General features: G+C 40.1%; 1 protein-coding gene across 1 annotated transcript in view; it reads right to left on the reverse strand.

The window, feature by feature from the left end:
- Window positions 1–12288, reverse strand: part of KIFBP (kinesin family binding protein) — a 62196-nt gene extending 49908 nt beyond the window's left edge. Inside the window, exons 1-2 of the mRNA XM_005911233.2 lie at window positions 11795–12288; window positions 5884–5982 (exon numbers count right to left, since the gene is read on the reverse strand). Coding sequence (XP_005911295.2) covers window positions 5884–5982; window positions 11795–12220 — 525 coding nt within the window. The 5' untranslated portion in view covers window positions 12221–12288. The remainder of the gene's footprint in view (window positions 1–5883; window positions 5983–11794) is intronic.
- Window positions 12289–17957: the final 5669 nt, after the last annotated feature.

The raw sequence follows: 17957 nt of genomic DNA on the forward strand, positions 1-17957 counted from the left end.
ACTAAGCAGTCTTTAATCATCTGTATGTGAAACGAACTAAAGATGAATACATAAGTGTGTATTTACCTGAAGAAGACTCTGTAAACCTAGAACAAATACCACGCTGTAAATCAAGTTTACATCACTAAGAAATTCATATTAAATTTTAAAAAAAACAAGGAGTTTTGAGACACGAACTTTTGGGTGTTTATTCTGGCACATTTCACTCTAATTTACAACCCGGGAAAAGGAATTCCCCGAAGGCTCTAGTGACTGCAATAGGAAGAGCTGGGTGTGAAGAAATTCAGCCACCCTGTGACCATTTCCCAAAACAGCAACTGAAAATCGACTGTGCAGCACAGGGAACTCTACTAAACACTCTGTAATGGCCTAAATGGGAGAGAAGCTAAAATGTGTGGATATATGTATATGTATAACTGATTCACTTTGCTGTATACCTGAAACCAAAACAACATATAAATGTACTGTACTCCAATAAAATTTTTAATTCTGTTGAGAGTATATCTTAAGATTCTCATCACAAGAAAAAAATTCTAAAAATGTGTGGTGATGAATACTAATCAGGCTTACTATGATCATTTCAAAATATACACATATATTGAATCATTATGTTGTACACTTTCAACTAACATTATACGTCAATGATAACTCAAAAAGCTTTAACATAAAAGAGCAAATTAGCAAGAAAACACAAAAATTGAATAAATATGCATAAAAAGTATGCACACTTTCAAAAGAGAAAATACAAAAATGAAAATAATACTTTAAAATTACCATTTTAATCAAGGAAATTCAAGTTAAAATGAGACATTTTGCCTATATTAGCAAAGAATTTTTTCAAATCTATGTAGGGAATATGTGTGAAGGAGATGAGAACGCTCATATACCAGTGGTGTAAGAATACATTGGGAGACTTTTTGTAGCAATTTTATAATGACTGACATGCTTATAAAATGGTCATCTTCCAAATACTGTATAGCATCACTGATATGTGGAATCTTAAAAAGAAAAAAAGAGTGAACTCCTAGAAGCAGAATAGAATGGTGGTTGCCAGGGGCTGAGGTGATGGGAGAAATGGGGAAATGTTTGGCAAAGGGTACAAACTTCAAGTTCTAAGAAAGTTCTGGGGATCTAACGTACAGCATGTTGACTATAGTTAATAATACTGTATCGTATACTCAAAAGTTGCTAAGATGGTAAACCTTAAATATTTGTACCACAAAAACAAATAAAAAGAAAGGTAACTTTATGGGGTGATGGAGATATCAGTCAATCCTGTTCTGGTAATCATTTTCAATATATCTGTGAATCAAATCATCACACTGTGCATCTTAAACTTACACAAATTATATGTCAATTGTATCTCAAATCTGGAAATAAATCAATGAATGAATGTTTAAAATTCCTCTGCAGGGCCTCCCCTGGTGGTCCAGTGGTTAAGAATTGCCTTTCAATGCAGGGGATGCAGGTTCGATCCCTGGTCGGGGAACTCAGATCCCACGCAACATGGGACCACTGAGCCCATACTAGCCACAACCAGAGAAGCCCCCGTGCCCGGCAACACAGAGCCCACACACTGCAGCAAAGATCCAGTGCAGCCAAAAGAAAAAAAGAAACGTACGGTAATGTCCAAAATCAGTAATAATAAAATAAAATAAAAACCTTCTAGCTTATAAGATTGTGTCTCTTCAACCACCACCACCCAAAACCTGCTAATAAATAACTCTTCACAACTACAGAATGCATTTTCTTTTTATTATTCTATATTTGAGCAATTTTATGGAGAAAAAGAATCCCTTTATTTTAATACAATAACTAATATGTCACCTTGGAAAGCAGCAGGACAAAGAACAAGAGTTTGGGATCAGACAAACCACACTTAAATTCTGATTGTGTCACACAGTATATGCTAATCTCGCTGAATCACAAAGTCCTTACTTATAAATGGGAATAACAGTATTTCTTTCATAGTGTTGTTATGAGAATAAAAGGTAGCCTGCTTCAGCACTCAATAAATATTAGTCTTTATTAGTTGCATCTTCTAAAACTAAAACATTAGTTTTATTAGTTATATCATCTAGTTCATCTTTACAGAGCCTTACAAGAAAAAATGTTAATATAGTTGTAATCACGGTGTATATGTTAAACGCATTTTCCATATACTAATGATCCAAATACTTCTATCATTTTAATGGTTACATTACATTGCCTTGCTAAGAGAGTATCATCATTTATTTAACCATTCTACAATCACTGGATGTATACAGCATATTTTCAGTGACTCTGCATTAACTACTTTATTATCTGCTTTCCTGTTTCCTATCTTCAAATTCAATGATTCCTCACTTTGTTTCGATCTCTCCATTATCTAGAACTATATTTTGTATGCATAGATTTTTAAAAATGGCATTCTAACCTGCCTCTACTAGGTTAATAATTTATGAAATATTTTATTCAAAATTATTCATTATTGATACCAAACAAGTAGAAAACCATATAAGCAATCAAACTTCTCCAACTAAACACTAGCTTATACATTTGTAAACTGAAACTCTCCATTAAATTCATTCAAGCATTCACACAGTAGTAACACTATTCCTTTTTTGGTTGCTCTGGATGAACAAGGTAAAATATCACTCACTGGTTATCAAGAAATAGATACTGTTCTAGATGCTGCAGTGAATACAATAGCAAAAACATCCTTGTCATCCTGGGGCATACACTCTAGTACTGAAGATGGGTGATGAATAAAATATTAAAATGAATAATATGTTAGTGACAAGTGCAAAGCAAAAAAAGCTGGAAAGCTGGGGCAGGGTAGGAAGTATTAGGGAGGCTTGGTTTGCAGTGTGAGGTGAGTAGCCAGTGAGTCCTCCTTGGATGGGAGACATGTGAGTCAAGATCCGAAGAAAATGAGGGAGTGACCCAGACAGATATCTAGGGGAAGAGCAGTATTAGCAGAGGAAACAAAGTGCAGGGGTCCTGAGCTGGGAGCTTATCTGGTGTGTTTTAGGAACAGCAAGGTCAGTGTAGCTAGAACAGAATGAGACGGGGAGAGTAGCAGATGAAATTAGAGAAGTAACTGTAGCCAGATCAGAAAATGAACTTGTAGGTTTTCATGGGTCTTCAGAGTCTACTGAGTAGGATGGGAAAACCATTGAAAAATCCGAAGAAAGGAGTGATGTGATCTGATTTACCTTTGAACACGGCTGAGAACAGACTGAAGGGGGTATAATAGCAGGAAGACCAACAAGAAGGTTACAGCAAGAGATGATGGTGATAGCAGTGGCCTGATTCTAGATATTACTTTGCCAACAAAGGTCCGTCTAGTCAAAGCTATGGTTTTTCCAGTAGTCATGTATGGATGTGAGAGTTGGACCATAAAGAAAGTTGAGCGCGGAAGAATTGAGGCTTTTGAACTACAGTGTTGGAGAAGACTCTTCAGAGTCCCGTGGACTGCAAGGAGATCCAACCAGTCAATTCTAAAGGAAATCACTTCTGAATATTCATTGGAAGGACTGATGCTGAAGCTGAAGCTCCAATACTTTGATGGCCACCTGATGCGAAGAACTGACTCATTGGAAAAGTCCCTGATCTGGGAACAACTGAAGGCAGGAGGAGAAGGAAACGACAGAGGATGAGATGATTTGATGGCATCACTGACTCGATGGACATGAGTCTGAGCAAGCTCCGGGAGTTGGTGATGGACAGCGAAGCCTGGTGTGCTGCAGTCCATATGGTCACAAAGAATTGGACACGACTGAGCGACTCAACTGACTGATTCTAGACCTAACTTAAAAGTAAAGCCAAAGGGACTTCCTCAGTGATCCAGTGGCTAAGACTCCACACTCCCAACGCAGGAGGCTTGGATTAGGCCCCTGGTTGGAGAGCTAGATTCGCACACCACAAGATTCCACACGCCACAACAAAGATCAAAGATCCCAAGTGCCGCAACTAAGACCCAGCACAGCCAAATAAATAAATAAATATTAAAAAATAAAAGTTAAGCCAAAAGAATCTGCTGAGACGGTGAGTAGGAGAGAAGTCTCCAAGGTTTCAGGCCTCAAGGTGTTCATCGCAAGCAAGGTAGGAAGGGGAAAGTATCAGAAGCCCAATGTAAGACAGTAGTTTTAGAGATACCTACCTTCCTCATAAAAAGTGCAACTGTCAAATCAGCAGTTTGGAATCAGAGAGGTACAGACTGGGGATATTAATTTGGGAGTCATCAGTATAGAGATGGTATTTAGAACAAAGAAGTGAATGTAGATGGAAAGAGACACCCAAAAACACTGAACTCTGGGTACCCCACTGTTTAGAGGTTGGAGATAAAAAGATGAAGCAACAAGAACTGAGAAGAAGGGAAAACAAACACGTGGAAGCTAAATAAAAGAAGCAGTCGGACTTCCCTGGTGGTCCAGTGGTTAAGAATCTACCTGTCAATGCAGAAGACATAGGTTCAACCCCTGGTCTGGGAAGATGCTGCACAGCAACGGAGCCTGTGAGCCACAACTACTGAGCCCACGCCTGGAGCCCACACTCTGCAACAACAGAAGCCACCGCAGTGAGAAGCTTATGCACTGCAGCCAGAGAAAGCCCTCGTGCGGCAACGAAGACCCAGCCCCAGCGTGGCCAAAAATGAAGAAATAAAAATACAACTTGGTATAAAAGAAAAAAAGAAGTATGTCAAGGAAGAGAGACTACCCAACTGAGCCAGAGACCAGACTGAATAACTATGCCAAATGCTCAAGATGAAGACTAAGAATTTACTACTGAATTTAGCAATATATGAATCACTAGTGAAACTGGTAAAACATTGATTCTTAATCTTGAGTTTGAAAAACCTCAAAATACCTGGTTATTTAAAAAACTGCTACACATAGCCTCAGAACAAAATTAACTAAATCCATTTTAATTTCACAAGACTGCTAATATTTTGTAACAGACTTCACTTTTTAGAGCAGTGTTAAGTTCACAGTGAAGCTGAGAAGAAGGTACAGAGATTTCCTATTGACCTCCCTGCCCCCAACATGTACGGCCTCCTCCAGAAAGTCAAGGGGTGCATAAAATTTATTAAGGAAATGAATGGCAACCCAGAGGTGTTACAAAGTTCACCTCTGTAGGACGGTGAGCCTCTAAAGCCCAAGTTTTCAACGTGGCTCTCTAGAGCCCTAGAACTAGTCCTACAGCACCTCTTGTGCTACCACAGCAGGGAGGGAAGAAGGTATCTGTAGTGGATTGGGCTCAGGCTTCTTCTGACCTGTTTCACCACAGTAGCTCTATCAAGTTTTATATATTGTATTTCAGAGGGGTTTTACAATTCAAAAAAATAAAGTTATCGAAAATCACTGCCCTGAAGCAGTGCTTCTCAAAGTGCAGTAGCCAAACCAGTAGCAGCAGTCGCACCCGGTTAAAAAGGTACCAACCCAGACCTACTCACTCAGAGTCAGGGGTGTGAGCACTGTATTTTAACAAGTTCTCCAGGTGATTCTGATACATGCTGAAACTTGAGAACCAGTGCCTCCAAAATTTCAGATATTTTGCTTAAGTACTGATAGCTGTTTGCTTTCCTCTAAGCACTGCTATCCTCAGTAGAAATCAAAATAGAAATTTTGCAAGTATCAGTATTTCAGGATATTAGAATAACATTTCTTATACAGTAATACTTGGATTAAGACCTTATCCAAGGATTATTTTTAAGAATGCTAAAGTCTTTAATAAAAAATATTAAATAATTTTAGCTATTAGGTGACCACATAGACAGTTGTATAAAGACATCCCAAAGCACACTGAAAAGTCATATTGTAATATTAGGAATGAGGAATTCTTCACCAATTCTTAACTAGTTTCAATCAAAGATTAAAATTTATCTGACATGCAACATACCTCTTTCATATACTGATTATATAGAGCTTCGGATGATTCTAGATAAGCTTGTGCAGTTTCAATTTCTTCTCTTTCAGACCACAAGATACCCAGGTTATTCTGGAAAATAAAAAGAGAAAAAAATGACAATATAAATCATCCAATAAAGTAGTTTTCATAGTTTCAAAGTCAATGCTTACCTAAATAGTACTAGTGTCTGATTAACAATGAATTAATTATTCATAATACTATTGTCCTTATGTCACAGGAGGAAGGAAGAAGAAGAGGAAGAGAAGTCGCTCAGTCATGTCCGACTCTTTGTGACTCCATGGACTGTAGCCTACCAGGCTCCTCCATCCATGGGATTTCCCAGTCAAGAGTACTGGAGTGGGTAGCCATTTCCTTCTCCAGGGGATCTTCCTGACCCAGGGATCGAACCCAGGTCTCCTGCACTGCAGACAGATGCTTTACCATCTGAGCCACCGGGGAAGAACAGGAGACAGTCACTAAATTGGGTTCCCCAATGATTCCTGCCTTCTGGTGTTCGTGCCCTTGTACAATCTCTTCCCTTTAAGTCTGGGCTAGATTTAGGGACTTGCTTCTAACAAACAGAACACGGCAACAGTGATGGATGGTCCCCTCCAACATCAAGTTACAAAACACTATGGTTCCATTTTGGGTGCTCCCTCTTGCTGTTCTCTCTGAGGGAAGTCAAATGCCATATTTTGAGCCACATTATGGTGTCAAGGAACTAAGAGAAGTCAACAGTCAGGGCCTCAGACCAACAGCCTGTATGAATCCTGCCAAGAACCACACAACTGAGCTCGGATTCTCTAGTTAAACCTTCCAGCGCAGCCCCAGCAGGCCAATAGTCTGATGACAGACCTTGAGCTAGGGGCAAGCCAGCCTGGATTCCTGTTATCTCAGTAATTAAGTTTCAAGCTGCTGAATTTGGGGGTACAATGTTACATTTTAAAAACTAAGTCAGTTTTCCCTCTGCTACACAACTCTTTTATCATAGGGCAAATCAGGCCTGTGCTGAAGACTAGCTCCTGCTTAGACAATGGGATTAGTCAGCCTCCCAACCCTCAGGACAGTCTTTCAGGCACAGGGATTCTGCTGAGGCTGGGCTTCTACCATCTTTTTTGCTTACTCCCCCAGAGAGAAGGGAACAGGATAAGGAAACAATGTTTTTAAAGCAAATTCTTAACCTTGGCCCAAGAACCCACAAGTTACCCACGAAGAGAATTCAGAGTCTATGAATGTGGATGGGGAAACATTACAAAGTCATTTTCACTATATCCTCTTACAATTTAGCATTTTTCTTTTCAGGTATGAAGGCAGGAAACAAAATGTAACAGTGTTACAGTACCTGGGGTTTTGTGGTCTATAGAAGTGAAAAAAATCTTTGTATTATAGCTCACAGATATCTCAAACTATCATTAATATTCAATAATACTTTAAAATTATATTTAAAAACATGTTATTTAATGGACTCATAAGGAACCTTATATATCACTATATCATACATTTGTTTTTAAAAATATTTTGATAACTTCAATATTACTGGTTTCTTTTGCAACCCTCTACATTTTATTTTATACATTTAAAATTATTATTCTGTTTCATGAAATACAGGCTTCAGTAGACTGCAAAAGGGGCATGTGGCAGACACAAAAAAATGTTTCGAAATCCTACAGTTTAAAGGTAATATGATCACTGCCCTGGAACATAGACCTCTGGTCCTATGGCCTTACATAGTATACCTATTCTAGTTTTTTGTTTTTTTTTTTAAGTGACTTGATCAGTTCTCAGTGTCTAGAGCTGCAGGTAGGTTATGGTGATAAATTACTGAGATGGGGCAATTCTCTCCTCTGTATTTCTTTGCAGTACCCTGGGGAAGCTTAAAGATTCAGTACTAATTTAATGATTATTCTGCCCATCCAGCCTCAAGAGTATATAATCTCCCTTAAAACTCATTTCTTAAATTCAGAAATGAATCCACAAGTTACCTCTTCTCACCCCCTGGGTCAATTCATTTTTCGTCTGAGACACTCCATTTGGCCATGACACCAGTAAACGCAAACCCAGCAGACTGTACCTAACTAGAGAAGTATCTACTACCAGGAACTAGTTAGCCACATTTACTCTATTTAGATGGGATGGTGATGCATTTAGGCTGCTAGATCCAGGGTAAGCTCTGCCACAGAAAGCACCAACTCTGGTGTGTAAATCTGAAACCAAGTAGAGACCTAGAGTGTGTCTAGAAATGACACAGGTTTTCCTTCTGAACCATAACTTACTGAGGTCCTGAAGTTAAGGACCATGCAAGGGATCTAAAACTGACCTGACTTTTCAAAATACTGTTAATGTTTTGCTTCAGTGTTTCCTCCACAGAGGTAATCTTTTTTTTGATGTGCTAATTATTTTTACAATATAAATCCCATAATATATCAGAAAGTACTGTATCATTCACAGAGCATCACCATGTTCCTGCCCTTGGGATAACAGAATAGGTAAGGGAAAAAACTGAATCAAAAACAGCTAAAGAAGTACTACTAGTGAATTCTACCAAACACGTAAGGAAAAAATAATACCAAGTCTACACAAATTCATCCAGAAAAACAAAGAGGAAAGAATAGTTCCTCTATACCAAAGACATAACAAGAAACTACAGACTGAGATCCTTCATGAACAAAGATACAAAAAATACTAACAAAATTTTAGCAAATTCCATCCAACAGTACATAAAAAGGGTAATATCTGACCCAACTTTGGCTTGGCAAAATCTCCAAGTGGAGTTTATCACAGGAAAGAAAGGTTGGCTTAACATTAGAAAAATCAATCAATGTAATTCACCATATTAACAGACAAAAGAAAAAAAAAGAAAAAAGATTATCTCTGATGCAGCAATGAAATGATGATGATCAGTGAAAGAAGTCAGACAAAAGAAAAGCATACACCATATAAGTCCATTATGAAATTCTAGAAAATGTGGGGGAGGAGGGCAAGAAGGAAAAGAGAATACAGGAGCGAGTGAGGGGTTACAAATGCACCTGCACAAAGAAACTTTTAGTGGTGATGGATCTGATCATTACTGTGATTGCCGTGACTGTTTCATGGGAATACAGAGATGTCGAAATTCATCAAATTGTATACTTAGATACTTGCTGTTTACTATATGTCTGCTGTACCTCAGTAAAGCTGAGGTCCTCCTTAAACATATATGTCCTGGCAGTGGGGAGAACAATCTACTAATTTGTCAAGTTAAATTTTGCTCAGCATGATAATGCAAGTGTGTATTTCTGAACCAACATAAATCATTTCTAAAGGCTGCATACTGCTCTTCTATGTGGATGTACCAGTACTTATTTAACTACAAAGCTACTCACTAATGTTTATTTTATTCTTTTCTTTTTTAAATTAACAACGATATGACAAACATCCATGTTAACAGACCTTTGCATACCTGTCTCAATATTATTTTACAATACTGACGGGAAATTTTTAAGTCAAAGTCTTGACTCAGATACCTACTGATCTCCAGAAAGTTCTATGGATTTATATTTCCACCAATAATTATGCTAATGGACAGTATCCATCTCCTCATAGTTTCTCCAAAAATGAATGCAATCAATATCTTTAATAATCTCTGCCAATGTGATACAATTATTCTATACCATCCTTTCAGTCTGCTTTATATTAGTAAGGTCAAATCTCTCATCAAAGCAAATATTAAATGTAATAAAAGGCCCCTGTAATAAACAGATCAGCTGAGCAGTAGACTTCAGAAACAGACTAGCATAAGCCGAATCTAAATAATCTTGCCACTGAGGAACATGGTATATCACTTCTTTTAAGATTATCAGTTCTATTATCCCACCCTTTGTAAATGTAATTTCTAAAAATAACACTTTTAACAAATTATTGCTTATAGACAGAATACTATTGATATTATATATTTACCATATAACCTCCTGGTTTGGTTTTGTTAACCTCCTGTTTCATCAAACAGTTCTAAGACTTTTATAGTTGATGACTTTAGGTATACATAAATCACATTAAAAAAATGATTTTTATTTTAAAAGATTGATACTATTTTTTGCTTTCTATATTACTGCAATGGCCAGAACTTCTAATCAAGATTTTGTTCCTGGTTTTAGTAAAAATATCTATAATAATTCACCATTCAGAAAAAGCTGGCTGTTCAAAATGCTGTAAATCATTGAATGTAAGATGTTACAATTTTTAAGACACAATTATTTTATGTATCAACAAGAAAACACTGCCAAGTAAATTTTGACATAAAATCAATCAGCTGTAAGATGGATCCTGATTTCAGAGATATTAATATACTTAAGAACATGCACATTAAAAGTCACAAAAGTACAGTAAATACTGGAGACCTATATTACATAAATTATTTTAAAAGAAATGCAACATCTTATCCTTTGGCTTTCTTACTAGGTGCTTTGTAGAGGCCTGTGTATTATGAAAAAGCGTGTTGAAAAGGTAGAGGAGCCTCTCCTCTGCTGCCTTTGTTGCTAAAAGAAAAACTTTTGTTTTCAGGATGAGAGGCTTTCATTGAAGGAAAAAAGGTAGGAAAAAAAAAAAAAAGAAGGTTTCTATTTTTGAGATAGGGAAGGAATTTTTAAAATCTTCATTAAGATCTTAGGAGGAGAAGGCAATGGCACCCCACTCCAGTACTCTTGCCTGGAAAATCCCATGGACAAACGAGCCTGGGAGGCTGCAGTCCATGGGGTCGCTGGGAGTTGGACACGACTGAGCGCCTTCACTTCACTTTGCACTTTCACGCATTGGACAAGGAAATGGCAACCCACTCCAGTGTTCTTGCCTGGAGAATCCCAGGATGGGGGAGCCTGGCGGGCTGCCATCTATGGGGTCGAACAGAGTAAGACACGACTGAAGCAACTTAGCAGCAAGATCTTAGGAAGCCAAATGGTTGAAGAAAATTTCAAATAATTGAGATTTTGTTTGAATTCAACATCTTATGGATTTCATTAGATCATTCATCCACTCAACAAACAAACCAAAAATGGTCTTTTATGTGCCAGGGACTGAGATTACAAATAATAAGCAAAAAAGAGCTATAGTTCCTGTTATTTTGTAGCTTTTAATTTAATTGGGCCATGATAACAGAATATGTCCTATACAATGTCCTTTTTAACTCTGAGACCTACTAAGATCAACTGAGGTAAATGTTCCCTGGATCACATATACTAGGAACTGGAACTACTGAACGTAAGGGTTTGTGAGCTAACTTAAGCAAAGAACGTGACACAAAAGTTCATACATATTTGTATTCTGAACTGTTATGTTCCCAACGAGAACGTCAGATTTATTTCTTAATAAACCAAGCACCAGAGAAATACGAAACAGTTAAGTATTAAAGAAATCAAACGTATTAGGAGGAAGTCAGTTCAGAATACAACGATCCAAAGAAAGTTAGTAAAACTATGAAGTGAATCTTGAAATCGGTTTTGAAGAGTGGGCAGGAATTCCCTGAGAAGCAAACGAATGACTATGGCAAGACAGACATCTTATTTCAAATTAAGAATGCACTCTAATTATTCTCTACAATTTCCTTGAGATCTGAAATTAATAAACAAATTACTTCGGGTTTTTCTTAATAGAATGAACTGGATTTGGAAAGGTGGAGGGTTGGAAAGAGCATTTACAATGTAGGAGGGTCTTGGGTAACCGATGCGTTGACCACGACTAAGTGAAGCAATGTGATGAAGGAGTAAGCGAAGAGGATGGAGACGGAGTTTGGAAGCCGCTTACCACAGAGGTTTGAAAACGTGGGGACAAATTGTGCCTTATTACGTTTGCCTTTGGTCTCAGCAGGAGTTGAGGCCCCTCTCCACCCACTGGCCTCCGGCCAACAGCAACGGGCCCGCATCTTTCTCACCTGCGCCTGGATGTAGAGGGAGACGCAGTCGTGCGACAGTCGGTACTTGCGCAGTAGCCGCAGGCATTTTACCAGATGCTCCTCCCCCGCCGACAACTCCTCGGTGTCAATGTGGTTCACCCCGAGATGGAACTCAATAACCGCTCGCCTCACTGCTCCCTGGGCGACGGGCCCCTCGGCCTCCACCAATTCAGCCGGCAGCCCCAAAGCGTGTTCCCCCGCGCCCAAGCTATCATCGGCCTGCGGTCGCTCATCCTCGTCCTCAGGAGCGGGTCCCAATAGCGCCTTAACCTCTTCCAGCAGCGCCCGGGCGCTGTATTTCGACTTGTACGGTTCCTTCTCCGGGTTTTTATGCAGTTCCACCCGTGATAAGGCCAGTGCAGTCTGGAATTTCTCACGAATCTCGTCCCACGGAGAATCCGCCATAGCGGCCTGGTCAGCCTCGGTTTCAATTGGGACTCCCGCCTTCCTTCTCTTTCGCGACGCTTCACTTACGGCCGCTACAGCCCTGCGCCTGCGCATTGCGGAACGCCAGCCAATGACGTACTGCCGGGGAACAGCAGTAAGCTTTGCAGTGACCAATGGGAAGGCGTAGTCGTCACCACAGCAACCGTTGTCATGGAAAGGAAGCTGTCCGAAGGCATTACCATTTCCAGCCCAGTCCCGCCCTCTGCGGCAGGGAGTCTCTCTTGCTTACTGGTGATATCGATTGACTAACAGATCACAAGGAAATATTTACAAACATAGCTGGGTAACTACTCTCGTTAATTGCTATAAGCTGAAAGGCAGAAACGTTTTGACAGTATATAACCCAGCCCATCAGTGGATAAAAATGTAACAAGGATCCGTGTATTGTTATTAATGTATAGCCTCTATGAATGTCACCCTGTTTATTTAACTTATATGCAGAGTACATCATGAGAAACGCTGGACTGGAAGAAACACAAACTGGAATCAAGATTGCCGGGAGAAATATCAATAACCTCAGATATGCAGATGACACCACCCTTATGGCAGAAAGTGAAGAGGAACTCAAAAGCCTCTTGATGAAAGTGAAAGAGGAGAGTGAAAAAGTTGGCTTAAAGCTCAACATTCAGAAAATGAAGATCATGGCATCCGGTCCCACCACTTCATGGGAAATAGATGGGGAAACAGTGGAAACAGTGTCAGACTTTATTTTTCTGGGCTCCAAAATCACTACAGATGGTGACTGCAGCCATGAAATTAAAAGACGCTTACTCCTTGGAAGGAAAGTTATGACCAACCTAGATAGCATATTCAAAAGCAGAGACATTACTTTGCCAACAAAGGTTCGTCTAGTCAAGGCTATGGTTTTTCCAGTGGTCATGTATGGATGTGAGAGTTGGACTGTGAAGAAGGCTGAGCGCCGAAGAATTGATGCTTTTGAACTGTGGTGTTGGAGAAGACTGTTGAGAGTCCCTTGGACTGCAAGGAGATCCAACCAGTCCATTCTAAAGGAGATCAGCCCTGAGATTTCTTTGGAAGGAATGATGCTAAAGCTGAAACTCCAGTACTTGGGCCACCTCATGCGAAGAGTTGATTCATTGGAAAAGACTCTGATGCTGGGAGGGATTGAGGGCAGGAGGAGAAGGGGACGCCAGAGGATGAGATGGCTAGATGGCATCACTGACTCTATGGACATGAGTCTGGGTGAACTCCGGGAGTTGGTGATGGACAGGGAGGCCTGGCGTGCTGCGAATCATGGGGTCGCGAGGAGTCGGACATGACTCAGCGACTGATCTGATCTATAAATGTAAAAAGCAGAGTGATTGACAAATATTTTCATTTCAACCCTGAAATACAGGTTGTAGGACTATGTACAACTTCTCAATACAGGAGTGAATTCCCAGAGCTGTCACAAGACAACTCAAGCAACACTTTTCCGATTACACAACCTTCAAAATTACCAAGTAAAATAGGAGGGGCAGGAGCCTGGCCCCAGAAAGTTTTATCAGTTCAGTTCAATCGCTCAGTCGTGTCCAACTCTTTACAACCCCATGGACCGTGGCATGCCAGGCCTCCCTGTCCATCACCAACTCCCGAAGTTTACCCAAACTCATGTCCAGTGTGCTTGTGCTTCTTCCAGCCCAGCGTTTCTCATGATGTACTCTGCATATAAGTTAAATAAACAGGGTGACAATATACAGCCTTGACGTACTCCTTTTCCTATTTGGAACCAGTCTGTTTTTCCATGTCCAGTTCTAATTGTTGCTTCCTGACCTGCATATAGGTTTCTCAAAAGGCAGGTCAGGTGGTCTGCTATTCCCATCTCTTTCAGAATTTTCCCCAGTTTATTGTGATCCACACAGTCAAAGGCTTTGGCATAGTCAAAGCCTTATAAACGCTGCATAGTTAGGTCCACACTAGTTCTCTGAGTTCATCTTCTATGGCTCTCTACATTCTCTCTACTCCAGCCAAGAAGTTTCCTTTTCCTTGAACACATCAGACAGTCTCCTGTGTCAAAGCCTGTGTATTTGCTGTTCGTCCATCCTTCCACTAATTCTACATGGCTCAATCCCTCACCTTCAGATCTTTACTCAAATGATGACTTTTCAGGAAAGTCTTTCCTGACCACCATGTTTAAAAATAGCAACCTTGCCTCACTGGCTAACAGTCCTTATCACCTTTGTTTCCGTAACAACTTATATTACTATGTGTGCATGTGCTCAGTTGTGTCCAACTCTTTGCAACCCCATGGACTGTAGCCCACCAGGCTCCTCTATTCATGGAATTTTCCAGGCAAGAGTACTGGAGTGGGTTGCCATTTCCTACTCCAGGGGATCTTCCCAACCCAGGGATTGAATTGCGTCTGTTGAGTCTCCTGCATTGTCAGGTGGATTCTTTACTGTTGGGCCACCTGGATAGTTTAATGTCTTTTCCTGTATTAGGGCAGAAAGTTTTTTAATTGCTGAATTTCCAGATCCTAGAACAGTGCCTGGAAGACTAACAGACATTTAAAATATTTATCAAATGAACAAATTAGTCATTTGAAGTGTTGTGGAAAATGCACTGGTAGGAAGCTAATGTGGCAGCAAGAGTACCTGTTAAAATAATTCAAAAGATGATGGTCTGAACTACTAGAGATGAAAAGTAGACCAAAGTAAGAGCTTTATAGAAGGTGGACTGGAGGTGGCTAGTGCTTAGTTTTACATTTAAGGATGAGAGAAGAAAGGAGAGTGAATGCAGGAAATCAGCTTGGTGTATAGTGGTGTCACTCATTGAGATGCAAAACAGGAGAACATTTTGGTGTGGGTGGGAAGGAGAATGTGAAAAGGAAACTTGGGTTCCAATTTGAAATAATGATATACAGGAGTCAGCTGAACATCCAGGAGTGGTTGTTCCAGTTGGGAGATGAATATTACAGTCTGTATCTCCAGAGAGCCATCTGGCCTGGCTACCAAGTTTTGGAAGTGAGCAGCCCATGCAACGGAAATCTTGGAAGTTTTTAAGATTTCCCCAGGACAGTGTTTAGGAAAGACTCCTGCGAAGCACCAGCATTTATAAAGGATAGAATCTGTACAGATAAGATAATATTATCACTCATGTTTTGCTTGAGAAAGGTAAAGCTTAAAAAATTTGAAGCCTATCAATTTGAAGCACATCTGAGATTCAAACTTTGTATCTATGAGCTTCCAGAATCAGTGCTCCTTTGTGTATCTCAAAGTGCTGAATATACCCAGGTCTTATAAAACTTTCTCAGGAGGCAGGTCAGGTGGTCTGGTATTCACATCTCTTGAAGAATTTTCTACAGTTTATTGTGATCCACACAGTCAAAGGCTTTGGCATAGTCAATAAAGCAGAAATAGATGTTTTTCTGGAACTCTCTTGCTTTTTCGATGATCCAGTGGATGCTGTCAATTTGATCTCTGCTTCCTCTGCCTTTTCTAAATCCAGCTTGAACATCTGGCAATTCATAGTTCACGTATTGTTGAAGCCTGGCTTGGAGAATTTTGAGCATTACTTTACTAGCGTATGAGATGAGTACAATTGTGTGGTAGTTTGAGCATTCTTTGGCATTGCCTTTCTTTGGGATTGGAATGAAAACTGACTTTTTCCAGTCCTGTGGCCACTGCTGAGTTTTCCAAATTTGCTAGCATATTGAGTGCAGCACTTTCACAGCATCATCTTTTAGGATTTGAAATAGCTCAACTGAATTCCATCACCTCCACTAGCTTTGTTCGTAGTGATGCTTCCTAAGGCCCACTTGACTTCACATTCCAGGATGTCTGGCTCTAGGTGAGTGATCACACTATCGTGATTATCTGGGTCATGAAGAAATCTCTATGCAGGTCAGGAAGCAACAGTTAGAACTGGACATCGAACAACAGACTGGCTCCAAATAGGGAAAGGAGTACGTCAAGGCTGTGTATTGTCACCCTGCTTATTTAACTTATATGCAGAGTACATCATGAGAAATGCTGGGCTGGATGAAGCACAAGCTGGAATCAAGATTGCCGGGAGAAATATCAATAACCTCAGATATGCAGATGACACCACCCTTATGGCAGAAAGTGAAGAACTAAAAAGCCTCTTGATGAAAGTGAAAGAGGAGAGTGAAAAAGTTGGCTTAAAGCTCAACATTCAGAAAACGAAGATCATGGCATCTGGTCCCATCACTTCATGGGAAATAGATGGGGAAACCGTGGAAACAGTGTCAGACTTTATTTTTGGGGGCTCCAAAATCACTGCAGATGGTGACTAAAGCCATGAAATTAAAAGACGCTTACTCCTTGGAAGCAAAGTTATGACCAACCTAGATAGCATACTCAAAAGCAGAGACATTACTGTGCCAACAAAGGTCCGTCTAGTCAAGGCTATAGTTTTTTCAGTGGTCATGTATGGAGGTGAGAGTTGGAAGAAAGCTGAGCACTGAAGAATTGATGCCTTTGAACTGTGGTGTTGGAGAAGACTCTTGAGAGTCCCTTAGACTGCAAGGAGATCCAACCAGTCCATCCTAAAGGATATCAGTCCTGAGTGCTCATTGGAAGGACTGATGCTAAAGCTGAAACTCCAGTACTTTGGTCACCTCATGCGAAGAGCTGACTCATTGGAAAAGACCCTGATGCTGGGAGAGATGGGGGCAGGAGAAGGGGACAATAGAGCATAAGATGGCTGGATGGCATCACCAACTCGATGGACATGAGTTTGAGTAGACTCTGGGAGTTGGTGATGGACAGGGAGGCCTGGCGTGCTGCAATTCATTGGGTCGCAAAGAGTCGGACACGACTGAGCAACTGAACTGAAGTGACCAACAGTGAGTTTGGATAGTCTGTGTGAGATGGGATGGTTCTGAAGGACAAGATATGATTTAACAGGATTATTTAGAAAACAAACTGAAAGGAAAAAGCCGGAAGACTCGTAAGGAAACTACTGTAATCACCATAGTAGGTGCTCAGTATACATTTGTCTCTAGGAAAGTGATTCGCACATGGTTAATTTGGTATCTCATTACTATGAGCCAGATAACATTCTATGTATTAAAATCACCTAATCCTCAGAACAACTCTGTGAGATATTGTTATTCCCATTCTGCAGATTAGAAATTGAAGTCTAGAGAGATTAAAAATTTACCAAAGGTCACATACAGTAAGGCAGTTTTGCTCAAGAGTCCATACTTTTGATTATGCAATACTATCTTGCAATAGGAGCTCATCAAACCACCATGACACTTGGTGCGAACCTCTAAGGACCTTGCAAGAAGCATGCACAGATGAAAACAAAAGGATTTTGATAAATCCTTAGATAGACATACCTGAGAAACACAAAGACATGGGACTAGGAAACGAGATGGGGAGTTCTGGCTGCCAGGGGAGCAGTCCCTGTGGAAGTTGTCCAGTGAGTGGCATAGAGTACAGGTCACCAGAACACAGTGACCTGAGATTTAGGCAACGATCACTTCTTGCTCTTAACATCAAAAGAGGGACAACTGGACATGGGTACACTTTGCAATCTAATTATCAATGTATTAGATTGATACAGGAGGAAAAGGAGCTTAAGTGACAGATGGGAGATGCCTCAGCAGAATTCAGAATGTGGTAAAATCTACAGAACAAATGGCCTGGCTTCTTCAAAAAATAAATTCCAAGAAAAAAACTGCCTTCTAGCATTCCCCTTGCCAATACATGATAATAAAGAACAAAAA

This window comes from Bos mutus, chromosome 28 (genome assembly GCF_027580195.1).
Source record: "Bos mutus isolate GX-2022 chromosome 28, NWIPB_WYAK_1.1, whole genome shotgun sequence".
In the NCBI taxonomy this organism is placed as follows: domain Eukaryota; kingdom Metazoa; phylum Chordata; class Mammalia; order Artiodactyla; family Bovidae; genus Bos; species Bos mutus.